Raw genomic sequence first — 13,354 nt, 5'->3', positions numbered from 1 at the left:
AGTCAGTACGATCAATAACATGATGATCACATGTTTAGTAAAGGACAGGAACACAGATGTGTTGCTCCCTCGGCCGCTGAAACAAAATCTTTGGCAAAACTACAGCTCCAGTTTATGCGCATGAGGACTAGTCATGTATGAACAACAGTTTAAAAAATTCATACCAAAGACTCTTCCTCTATGAGGTCTTCATCATCCTCGGGAGAAATCCAGTTAATGTAGGGAAGGAAGTCCACATCTTCCTCTGCAATCAGCTTGGGGATGTCTGTAAAACCAGGCTGTGGTTGCTCTGAGTCCTAAAAATACGATCAATTAAATAAATATTTGATAAAAAAGCTAAAAGAATGGAAGACAAACTGTAAATGTGAAAAAAGGCTGATTTGACAAACCCGTTCCTCAATGGCCACGAAGCTGGTAAACTGAGACAGGATGGAAAACTCTTTGCTTAACTCGATGATGAAGGACTTCAACTCTGCTTTCTTACCCTGTAAAAGTAAAAAATGTCAGTTTCCAGAGTTTCTCCGTCACAGCCCACCCAGGTATGCTAACAATCAGCCTGTAGTCACCTCTGAAGAGATCCATGATGAATGTATTGTTAAACAATCCCAGCACTGTTAACTAGAGAGCCTAAGCCCTTTCTGCATTGAGATTAACTAGCTCACTGGTCACGTTGCTGCTATGGTGGTCCTTCAGCTGCATCACTACAGAAAATCTCATCCCAACTTCTGTCAGTTTGGACAGCAGTGGGAACGAATGGGATCATTGTCCTGCTGCTTGACATCATTTAGGCCAGAGATAAGCTGTTGTACAGATACAGCCACTTATAATGGCTGCCTTATTCCTGACAGGACCATGACGGGCACCTGGTGGGTCCATGGCCAAGTACCGGCTGATCCGTCATGTAATAATATCCCCCAAATGCTAAGGTGGGAAGTAAGTAAGTACAAATACTTTGTTACTGTATTGAAGTACGATTTTTAGGTATCAGTACTAGTAGGGCTGGACATATCATACCGTTCACGGCAACACCGGTATAATGTTGGGCAATGATAAGAAAATGAAATATGGCAATAGAATACGGGTAAAACGCGCATGCGCAGTGCCTTTGTTTTCATACGCACATGGCGGAAGAAGCATGGCGGCGAAAGTGGATCGTTAAATGAAACAGATGAACCTGAACTGGTTTGTAAAAATGCTGCAGCTTCACTGGTGTGGAACTGGTTTACCTTTCGTCAGATACACAACAAAGCACTATTTTTGGTAGCGCATGCTAGCGGGCCGTCGTTATTACCGTGTTGTTTGGAAAATACGGCACACTTAAAATCAATCCTTTGATTTTTCTGAAAGTCGACAGTGCCCCTTATAATCCCGTGTCCTTATGTATGAACTCTGGCTGTGTTTACTGACCTCGAAACGATTTTATGTACACGGCGCTCGAAAATCTGTCAAATGTTTCAGTACGACTTTGCTGAGCTACGAAGCCGCACCGCTTGATGGATTGTTGGAGCCAGTGTTGCCAACTCCTCAGTAAGGACAATCGTTATTGGCTGTCCTAAAAGTCGCTAGAAGTTGCCAAATGACGTCATCACTTAATTTGCATAATGCTAATGTAATTGTAACCTACGGTGTTGGAGAGAGAAATAACATCGTGGACATAAAGTGAGTAAAAAATGTCCTTCCAAAAATTTATTTAGAACTACAAATTAAATTTCTTTTAGCAATTATTGTTTTTTTTATGTCACAGTTCCAACCCTGCTCCTTTACCCGGGCTTCGACCGGCAAAAGTGACCCGAAATAGGCACTCTGGTGGAGTTACAGTGTGTGTGTGTGTGTGTGTGTGTTTATAAGTAGTTTTAAACCTTGTGATCCACAAAACAGCATAACAGTAAAAGAAGAGCTGACTGCGTTACAGTCAGAGCGGGAGCAGCGGCTTCGCTCATGCGCGATTCATTTACAGTTTGGACGCACAGGTGTGAACGTCTCCTGCCCTGATAGCAGCGGGGGAGGACTATCCTCCGCCCGTGAGCGCTTTGGTATGGGCGAGGTGCCCACGGCAGCACCGCTGCTTGTTGAGAAGAGCGGTGGTCAAAAAGTGGTCATTAGTGATGTGCGATACCACTGATTTCCTTTCCGATCCCATACCAAGTAATATTCAGGGTGATATCGACGATACTGATCCGATACTTTGTACAAAAACGTATTTTATTTATTGTATCTCAAATTACAGCATCATAATGAGTACAGGACATCAGATTACTTGTTCTTATCACTTAATGATGCAGAGTTCATCATATAGAAATAAAAAACTGAAGTTGTGCTATTTGAACACCTTGCCTGCCTGCAGCACTAAAGGACTCTGTGAGAGACGGCTGTCTCGCCCTAGCAGCACCTGTCCCTCTCCTCCTCTTCATCTCAACATACGCTCGTCATATTCTGTGATGTGATTTACTCTGAGGTGTTTGACGAGGTCAGTGGTGTTGCCACAACATCTCACTTTCTTGCCACATATATCGCAAACCACGTCTCGGCTGTTTGTGGAGGTAAAATACGTCCACACATGACTCCGTTTACACTCAGCCATTGTTGTGAGTGCGCACGCCAGCGGCTGCAACACATTTATACAGCCGTGTTTCACACATGACTATGAAAGGCGGAAGAGAAAATAGTTCCTTCCAAACATAGACAATCCAAATGTTATAGTTTCTTTCCACTGTGTTCCTGTTAATGATAAACTACAAATTTACTCTAAATTACTAAAATATTGATATTTTAATATGAGAATCGATTCTAGAACATAAACGACTGGTATCGGAGGAATCGATCAATCTGCACATCATCTGTCGTCATAAATAAGTCTCCAATAACAACAGAAAAGTCACCAGATTTGTCGCTAGTCACTTTTTAGAAAAAAAGTCACTAAGGGGGTCTGAAAACTCGCTAAATATAGTGACAAAGTTGCTAAGTTGGCAACACTGGTCAGAGCATTACGGCTATCATAGGCAGGAGCCTCGCGGAGTGATACGTACTGTGCTTCAACATAATGTTACCGTGTTGTGTGTGTTTAACCTCTTTTTAAGTGTTGTGGATGTTATACATGGTTATGCTGAGGATATGTCGGCCAGTTTCCACTGGAAATGCCTTTTGGTTAAACTGTCAGCGAGGAACTTGCATTTGCACTGTTACATTTTTATAAAACTTTAATGCAGATAAAAAACAGCTGCTTGTTTAAGTGAAAATACATTGATGGGGTTTTTTGCACTAATAAAGTTGAGGAGTTGTAAAGTGTTTTGTCTCGTGTCAATTATATCGTCAGTTACATCGTTATTGCAAATTTTCAAGTGTATATGGTGATAAATATTTTTGGTCACATCGCCCTGCTCTAAGTACTAGTTTATCAGCAGTTTATTTTCTGACTACTTTTTACTTTAACTCTCTACATTTCTAAACAAATATATGTACGTTCTACTAGGGACCAATCCAATATACAGTATCGGTCCGATCCTGACCTAAATTACTGAATCGGACATCATTTCCAGTTTATGGCAGGCTTGAGCTTTGTTGGGTCGTTCCTGAACATCCTTACAAACTTCCTCTCATCTGAGGGGTTGTGTCTTCTTCCAGACCTTGGCAGAGTCGTGATACATCTGAATAATAATGTTCACCTGCACTGATGATGCTGGAATCTGTAGTTGTTTAGAAATGGCTGCAAGAGACCTTCCCAATGTGTCTAAATCTACAATTCTTCTTCACTGAGTTCTTTTCTGTTCTTCTACTGGTCAATCTAATCAGTGCTATCATCACTAAAATATGCTATAAGAAATGATTAACAGTTCACAATGTAGTACGAAATAGTACGAGAATAATGTCCATGATGAGTGTAAGTAAACCTTTGACCACAGCTGTATTTATTGTAATAAGGATTTTGAAACCAAACTGAACTGGAAGAAAAATTTGAAGAACAATAAAACAACAACAACTACTGGGATGCAAATTTCAATCTTTGGTCTCACTTATCTGCAAAGTACCTCGTGTTCAGCTTCACTGGTGTCCAGGTTCCCGTCTTCATAATCCCTGATGACGGCCCTCGCGGTGAGCTTGTGAAGAAACTAAACACATGACATAACAATTACCTCACTGTCCTGTGATGACAGTCAGCCTGCGTGAGGATTGCAGGCTTAACAAGTGAGATGTATGCGCACACAGCAGGTACTGTTGAGTGTCAGTGTGCGAGTTCTTACTGTGCCCTTGGTTTTCTGCAGCTCGCTGGTTGACACCACTGTTTTGAGCTCCTGACCACTCAGATTTCCCAGGAGAGTCGCCTGTGTTAAAACAACGGCATTATCATTATTGTCTAACGGTGTTGTACTGTAACTCTTTAATCAGGTCAAAAAGCCAGAGACTGCAGTCAGCAGTCACACTGATGCAGATTAGTGTTAACTCATTTGTTGTTCCCCTCAGGCCACTCGCAGTTACTGTTCAGCTGGTAGAAATATAACCATGCCTGAAGTTTAAACCAAAGCATTACTGACCATAGAATAGTGACAGAGTGAAATTAGGTACTGGAAATAAGTTAAAGATCCACTTCCAATGTCTGTGAAGGTTCTCAGTCATCCAGGTCATCGTAGTCTAAGGAGCTTGGAAAGAAAAGCGTCTGGACTTCTTTAAGTTACTTGAAGACGTTTCACCTCTCATCCAAGAAGCTTCTTCAGTTCTAAGGTCAAATGGTGGAGAGTCCCAGATATAAACCTAGTGGGAGTATCCCCCCACAGAGGGACAAAGGACCCCCTGATGATCCTCTAATCGCCTGAGCCAAGGTGTGAAACTGGGTGTGGGTCCCAATCAGCCAGAGTTTCAGGTGAGCTCACTGTGAAACCTGGCCCCACCTTATCAAGCGAATTCCTGAGGTCAGATGGCCCAGGATGTGAGTGGGCGTTAAGGCGTCTGGGGAGGATCTCAAAACTGGATTATAGATGGCAGAGAGTTGGTGTCGTAAGCCCCGCCCTCTGTTCAAAGATGGTCGCTCACAGTGGACATAGATGCTTCTTTCACTCCTCTTTCAAACCATCTGTCCTCTCTGTCCAAAATGTGAACATTGGCATCCTCGAAAGAGTGACCTTTATCCTTAAGATGCAGATGGACTGCTGAGTCTTGTCCTGTGGAGGTGGCTCTTCTGTGTTGTGGCGTGCGTTATGAAGTTGCTGTTTGGTCTCTCCAATGCAGAGGTCTGAGCATTCCTCGATACCCTGTACAGCAAACACTACAGTGTTAAGCCATTGTTGGAAACTGGAATTGGCTGGGCCGCGCTATGAATTCTGGGATATGGCAGGCCACGAAGGATACACCCGACCCATTCTTGAAATCTGGGGAAAAGGAGGACGCATTTGTCGGCCGGATTCAGAGGGGTCTACGAATTCGGACAGCCTTTGCTGCGCCGCTGTGATGGTAAAAGGTCTACAAATGCAGCCTCAGGAGGATGCAGCCTACGTTTTGGGACACAGCTTATGTCACTTATTTATGTGCGAATGCTTAATAATGAAGAACATTAAACATTGCTGTTGGCCACATGTCAGCAAAGATATGTGCCATTAGTGATGTTTGTACTAACTTGGTTTTAAAGCCTTTAAAATATGCGCCGTTCAATAGTCGACCTTCATCTTACAGAGAATGTGATGATTTTGTGGATAATTAAAGTCAGTCATATATCCACAAACACAACAAGCTGAAAGTCAGTGATGCTGCTCGGTTTGCAGTCCTGAATATCACGGCACAAGCAGGATTCACTGCACTGTTAATGTCAGCTGTGTTATATTGCTGCCTCTGTTCGGTGGTGTCGAGCCAAACGGACTTTAACGTGTGTTTGAACGAGCTGACGGTTCACTCGTTAAGCTGAAAGAAAGATGCTTTAATCACAGCAGTCACACATGTGTCCACTGGACCATCTGGAACTCTTCTTGTTCAGCACTCGTAATAACACAAACACTAAATCCTCCTTCTCTGGTGCTGTTGTGTAGCAGTGTGTACACCTGAGACTGTCACCTGTCTGTCTGTCCTGCACTCTCTCTCTGTTTCTTTCTCTCTGATTGTGGAATAAAAGTATGAACATGTGTTTATAAGTTACACTTGTGTTTGAATCCTGCAGCTTATCACACATTTGATTTCCATGTGTGACGACTGCAAGTGTCCAGAGTGAGGACAGACTGAGGGACCCACTGCTGCACATCATCTGTGAGGCTTTGCACCCCTGATGATCCACCAGGACAAACTCAGCAGTGTGTGAGGAAGAGGAGGAGGAAGAGCCAGCAGCAGCTGACAGATGGAGAGAATAGACAGACTGTTCCCTGTTTGTGAAGGACTGCTAGGAAAGTTTAACATAACTGTCTGTCCTGAATCAGTCTTATTAGGTAATGTTCAAATAATGTGATCATCCAGTGTTTTCAGTGTGGGAGAAAGTACTCAGGGCCTTCAAGTTACACACTATGAAAGGCAGCAACAAGTTTAATGTTCAGAAACCTAAAGTCTGTATCAGCAGCAGAATGGAGCTAAAAATAAATGTTTGTTTCAGTTCTATGAAGCTTTGAGTATTTTGGATCAGTAGCTGCTGTGTTTGTTGCATCATATTGCTGTAATTGTTTATATGCTTTATATATTCTGAGCTAAGTTGATCTATAGTGTTACATCATATTCTATAAGGATGTTATGTGTTTGTAGACTTTCTGCCCAGTTTGACCCATTTAGCAGAAGTCAGCCTGTTTAAGGCTCTGATATCTATTCTGTGTGACTTAAAGCAGTTATGACATGGTCTGATTTTCTCACCCAATAAAGGAATATTTCATATATCAGTCTACTCTTCATTCTATCAGACACAGTTATCACAGCTCGTACATTTGCTTTTTACACATGTATGTAAGCATTGAGCCAAATTTAGTAATGCCAACATATTAAAAGAACAATGTTTGTCTCTTATATATATATGATACATCTGTATATACACTGTCACAGATACTTGTCCTTGAGTGAAGATTTAAGGTGACAGGAAATACAAATAAATGCAACTTGAATTTTTACTGAAGCTCAGTGTTTGACACAGAGTTCAAGTTCTCTGCTGTAATAAGTAATAATGGTGAAAATGATAACTTTAATATATTGGCCATATTATATTTACATTACCAAGGTGAGATGAGTCTCATGAACAACATTAGCTAGTAAACAGCTAATCTTAAAACTACAGTTGGATACAGAAATGAAGCCCAACAATCATGTTTTACAGTATCGGGGTCTCAGCCTCAGATACTTATCAAATCAAAACATCTCATAAAAACAAACAAACCAACAAAAAAGTCTCCTTGTTAAGCTTATGTGTCCTGAGTCTGAGTTTCGCTCTGTGTGTTTCCTGTTTTATTTTGACAGTCCTGGTCCGACGTCAGTGTTTCCACTTTAGCCAAGATAAAGCTGCCTCTTTTAGTTCACCCTGGTGTCTGTGAGTCCTGCGTTTGGGTCCAATCCCATCTGCCACACAGCAAATCACAACACTGCGATCATATTCTCACTTGTTACATGGACATTTTTAGCAGCAGTAAAACGTACTTTGTACATTTCTAAATGGGCCAAGACCAAGATGGTGGCGCGTGAACAACACGAGGCTCAGTGTCCCTCCAGAATCTGCTATTTAGCGGGTTGTTTTAATCTATTTTTGACCGGATTATTCATCCAGAATTGCTGTGCGTTGCTGACCTACAGCAGACAAGACCTTCTGGCCATTTGGATTCACAACTCCAACAGGTTGAACAACAGCTGCCCGGACAATATGCTATTGAGTTAGCAGGACGCTACACACACCGAGCCGACAGGCTAGCAGATGACTCCGGCAAGACCAGAGGTGGAGGTTTGTGCATTTAAGAAAAAAAAGAGCCGTCAGGTGCTAAAAAATAAACCTTGGACTCAAACCTTGAAAGAAAATGGTGGCCGTTACAACTTATGTCTAAAGGCTGGAGCCGAACAAAAACACCCTGATAACGACTGTTTTGACTGTTCTTCCCACTCTATGCAAGGCCACCTGGGTTGGCTGGTAGACTGTTTACTTAGCCTGGCAGGGCGAAGGACACCGTCTCAGTTGAACTATGGACACGCACGCACTTACACTGATAAGCACTCACTTATCCCCCTTCCCTTTCCAACGCCTTCGATGGTTGTTGCCTCCTGGGAACACGAGGCGGGTCTGGGCCCGCGCTGGAGAGTCGGCGCAGTGGCAGGATGGCTGCTGTGTTGCCTGGGATTACTCCTCATCCCCTACCCAACCCTGTTGCTGGTCACGTGCTCCATAATGTTGTGCTGTGAACATTTATGTGCTTTCTATGCAGAGGAGTTTTTTGTTTCCTGTTCTCATGCTGTCCTCCTGTAGCCCAGCATGAGCAGAGGTCTCTTTTTTTTCCTCTTGTACTTTCACATTGTAGTGTACATTTCAGTGTTTTTTTTCTATAATGCAACGTTCTCCGACTTGTATCCCCATGTGATGTCTGTGTAGTGTGTGTAAGGTCGGGTTCATTCCACTGCAGGGCAACCTGCATGTGGCGAATAAAATTTGAACTTGAACTTGAAAATGTATAGTTTCATGCATCGGTTAAAACACTGGAGTCCAGGTAAAGGACGCCCAGCTGGAAAAGCGTCACACAAGTCGAGTTGATTCACAGAATTTACAGAAAATATAAAATTTTTGTGATTTATACCGTTGTCAGGACGATAAATGTCTTATATCGGGATATTAGATTTTTGTCATGTCGCACAGCCCTACTACAGCCTGTATATACTTATAGTTATTGCATATTCATAACCTTCATAAGGTTCATAACCATACCTTCATACCGTGTACACTGTAACACACCCATAATAGACCCATTTTTGTAATATATCTTTATTATTGCTAATATATATTTTGTAATATACCTATATCATGGCTAAAGCACTTCCGCATGGATGCAAACTGCATTTCGTTGCCTGGTACTTGTGATACGTGCAATGACAATAAAGTTGAATTCTATTCTTTTCTATTCTAAAAGACAGAAAAGAAGGAAAAGGCAGGGCTGTGTTCAGCTCAGTAGAGAAGCAGCTTACCTGAGTACAGTGTGGCACAAAGCCATAAACCAGAGTGTGACAGTCATTGAACAGAGCATGCAGCTGCTTGGGAGCCTGCAGAGGTGGACTTGTTGGGCTGAACTGCTGCCACTTGACAGACACTGAACTGCAGCCAGGAGATGCCATACGCTTCAGCTGACAGGCCACCTGTAAACAAAACAGACAAAGGAAATTTTGGATTTTATTTACGATCTTCTTATAACGAGTCAACAACTGAATAACAACAATTAACAGCTGCTTATGCATGACATGAGCGCTCACCTTCTCTGCCCAGTTGTGTTTGGTTTTTGTGTCGAAGAACTCATAGGCTCCGCCCCCCGCTTGAGCCAGGGCTCTCAGCATGTGTTGGTTGGCCATCGTGCTAAAATCATCAGACACATAGATATACTTTATACATATTTAAAAGATCAAATGGATCAAATCAAGAAGAAGCTCAGTGTGCAGAGCATCACAGAGTCCATTACAATGATCCGTGTTGTTAATGTTGTTATTCAGGCCTTTGTAAATTCACGTCTCTTACTGGTGACTGTACCGTTTAAACAGCAGGACACACTTTAATACGACAGTATACAGCTGTGGGCAAAAGTTTACCAACTGTGTACCCACTTCTTGTTTTTTAAGCTCATTAAAGATGTAAACTGTATAATAATCTTGGAAAAAGAGCAGTTCAGAGAAATCATGAAAGCCTACTGTTACCGTGACGATCATGTTCATGATAAATGGATGTAAACTTGTGACCACAGCTGTAGGACGACACACATTTTCCCACTCAGAACCCTTTTCAGACCTGAGGCCACAGGTGAAGAGGCGACTGTGCTGAGCATCGTCTCTGAGCAGCTTCAAGGTGAGCTCGGTGTTCTGGATGTGGCCGTCCGACAGCAGCAGCAGGTTCCTGATGCCGCGCGATGGAGGCAGCAGGCTGAGCGCTCGCAGGGGACGCCACAGCTCAGTGCCTCCCCCTAATGGAGCGGAGTGCTAATAGGAAAGAGAAGAATCGAGCTTTTTTGAAACTCTCTGTTGAGTTTGGCTTTAAACACAACATTACCAGTGCCATTAACATCAAAATATACTCACTCATACAACACAGTCACATTATAATAGAAGCTATACATAGAAAATCTGTGGAGGGAGCCGACGGTTTTAGTTCATCAGCCACAAAACATTTCTGACTTGGAGAGGATCTGCAAACATGAGTGGGACAAACTGAGATGTGTGCAAAACTTGCAACTGCACGACACGCCTGACCTCTGTGATTACCAGAGGATCAAATACTTTTTCCTTCATGAAAATGAATGTGTAACGTTTTTAAAATGCATTTTTCTAGATGTTTTTCCTCATTGCTCTGTCTTTCACTGTTCACATAAACCCACCATAGAACCTGATCAGCAAGTTGCAAAATCTTTTGACGTGTTACTGGCGTCATAAAAGCAAAAACATGTAACAAACTGTAATAAAGGCCAATCTCCAACATTAGTTTCAGTCAGGTTTCAGAGCTCATCGCAGCACAGAAACAGCTTTAGTGAAGGTTACTGTCATGGCCTGGGTCTAAGTAAGCTAATGTATTTTTTGTACATGTTTATTTTTCCGTATGTTGTGTTTTTGGTGGTTTTCTTTCCTTTTGTCCTCCTCCTTCCTGTGTGTGTGGTCATACGCGCTCCGGGGTACTTTGGGTCACTGACGGGACTGCGACACCTGCCGCTCGTTAGCAGCTGCAGCTGATGGCCTCATCAAGAGAGTCCTTTTTAAGAAGGGGGCGGAGCTCCTGTCAGCGCGGGACTATACTATTCCAAACCTGTAAAGTACCTCCGTTGATGAGTGTTTATGTGAACGACATCACTACTGTGGGTTTCCTGCTGAGCTGTGTGTGTTTTGTGCCACCAGGAGTCGGGAGCGTCGTCTCGAGGGGAAATCACGGAGCGCAATCGGGTTTTGGAGTTGTCACCTCTTCACTGTTTATGGACACGTGCACTGTGTCGGATTCGCAGAGGAATCGCCACGGGAGCCACGGTGCTGCATTTGTACATGTTGTTTTTTCCACTCACTATAAATAAATCCCCTGTCCTTCACTTCACACACGGGTAGTGTGTAGCGAGCTTTTTGGACATTAAAAAAATAATTCGAATTGTAACCGTGCTGAGGGCAAGTTCCAGCTTTGAGCCGTTTGGTTTGAGCAGTCCGGGCGAGGAGGATGCGGCTGCCTCCCTGGGAGCTCTTGTTGGCTGGTTTTTCTTCATAGGCGGACAGTTTCCCCACCGTCGTTTGCTGCTCACTTGTTGGACCCTCCACTTCAGGGAAGAAGGCTTCCTCGCCATCGGCACCCTACCCCATCTTTTCTCACTCCTTCAACGTCTGCTGAGTCAGCAGACAAAGGACCAGCAGTGCTAGTCAGCACAGTGAGTAACTCAGACTCCACCATAGTTGTAACGCCACTTGCTATTAACAAGATGAAGGCCGTTTCTTCCCCACTCACTAGCAACGCCAAGCCAGCTGAAAGTAGAGAGAAAGGTTTTGTCTAACCTGTCCACTTCTCTGGGTCAGTGGGCCTGGAGACTGTTAGTTCACTGTCAGCCGTCCCTGTAGTTACTAATTGTGAAGCTGTTGTGAGTAACCGAGGCATTTTGTCATTACCTGTTGAAACAGTGACTATTCATTCTGGGCAGGAGTGCTGTTCAGGGAGTGATGGAAACTATTTTTCTTGTGCTCCTTCTGAGCCTGGAGTGTTTAAACTAGAGCCCATTAACAGGCTGCTTTAAAGTTAGTAACTGAGGCTGAACATGGTTCTGGAACTGCCGCCTTCGACCTTGGCCAGGGCATCAAGTGAGCTAATTCAGCGGACTGTGTAGCTTTTTTAGTGGACTTTGAAATCGCACATGCTGAATTAGAGCACTCTGATTTAGGGAACGCTGAGTTGTGGCCAGAGCACTCAGAGCTGCCAGCTCAGCATGAAACTCAGATATTAGCTCAGTCAGCTGCTCAACTTCACCCATAAACGTCACTACAGTCAGCAGCTCAGTTTCCTGCGTTGCCAAGAGCTCAGTCCCTAGTGCGGTCTTTTGCTCCTTACATCAACATTCAAGGCTCTTTATTTGTTATATGCAGAGTCATACGAGTGCAACACACAGTGAAATGTGTCCTGAACTCTCCTTTGACTGTGCAAAATGACAATATATACAATAAATAAATTAAATAGAAAAAATGTGGAAATTTTAAATTCAAAATCTGAAAATGTACATTGTGTGAATACAATGTTAAAGTGTCTTGTGCCATATTAGCACCCCAATGTATTGTCACAGCAGTGGAAGTAAACAAGTGACCCGAGTAGTGTAAATGTACAAAGTAATATGCGCAGTAGTGCTACTCACAAATGGCACCCTTACAAACTCCAGCTGCTGCAGCATCTCAGCGAGGATGACCCAGATCGGTGCACAGAATTTGCAGAATGGGCAAAACAGAAATTGGAACAGGACCCTCAGTTCACGAAGAAGATTTTGTTCAGTGATGAGGCAAACTTTTATGTGAATGGTGAAGTTAACAAACAAAACCACCGCTATTGGTCTGACACTAACCCACATTGGATGGATCCCTCCAAGACTGTTGGAACAACAAAAGTGATGGTTTGGTGTGGTATATGGGGTACAACGATAGTGTGTCCATTCTTCATCAATGGAAACCTCAAGGCCACTGGATATTTGAAATTGCTACATGATGATGTGTTTCCCTCTTTGTGCACTGAAGCTGGCACGTTCCCTGAGTTTTCCAGCAAGATGGTGCACCACCACATTATGGGTGCAGGTCCGAGCATTCCTAGATGAACAGTTTCCTGGAAAGTGGATTGGTCGTCGTGGGCCAGTTGAATGGCCCCCAAGGTCTCCCGATATGACCCCCTTAGACTTTTATCTTTGGGGTCATCTGAAGGCAATTGTCTATGGTGTGAAGATACGAGATGTGCAGCACCTGAAACTACGGATACTGGATGCCTGTGCTGGCATTTCTCCTGCGGTGTTGCTATCAGTGTGTGAAGAGTGGGAGGAGAGGGTTGCATTGACAATCCAACACAATGGGCAGCACATTGAACACATTTTATAAGTGGTCAGAAACTTGTAAATAACTCATGAAAGAACAAAGTTACGTTGAAACCAAGCACACCATTGTTGTTCTTGTGACATTACCAATAAGTTTGATGTGTCACAAGTTAAGTTTCCAGTCACCTTTCTCACTCACTATG

General features: G+C 43.3%; 1 protein-coding gene across 2 annotated transcripts in view; it reads right to left on the bottom strand.

Moving 5' to 3' along the window:
- parp4 (poly (ADP-ribose) polymerase family, member 4) overlaps nucleotides 1-13,354 on the bottom strand; it is a 37,334-nt gene that overhangs the window by 7,960 nt on the left and 16,020 nt on the right. For both annotated transcript variants that reach the window (XM_084954947.1, XM_084954948.1), the window contains exons 23-29: nucleotides 9,917-10,104; nucleotides 9,391-9,490; nucleotides 9,109-9,276; nucleotides 4,239-4,319; nucleotides 4,026-4,106; nucleotides 390-485; nucleotides 165-296 (exon numbers count right to left, since the gene is read on the bottom strand). In XM_084954947.1, coding sequence (XP_084811073.1) covers nucleotides 165-296; nucleotides 390-485; nucleotides 4,026-4,106; nucleotides 4,239-4,319; nucleotides 9,109-9,276; nucleotides 9,391-9,490; nucleotides 9,917-10,104 — 846 coding nt within the window. The remainder of the gene's footprint in view (nucleotides 1-164; nucleotides 297-389; nucleotides 486-4,025; nucleotides 4,107-4,238; nucleotides 4,320-9,108; nucleotides 9,277-9,390; nucleotides 9,491-9,916; nucleotides 10,105-13,354) is intronic.

Source organism: Perissodus microlepis, chromosome 16 (genome assembly GCF_051167445.1).
Source record: "Perissodus microlepis isolate ML-2025 ecotype Zambia chromosome 16, ASM5116744v1, whole genome shotgun sequence".
Lineage (NCBI taxonomy): Eukaryota > Metazoa > Chordata > Actinopteri > Cichliformes > Cichlidae > Perissodus > Perissodus microlepis.
This window is presented reverse-complemented; position numbering and strand designations above follow the sequence as displayed.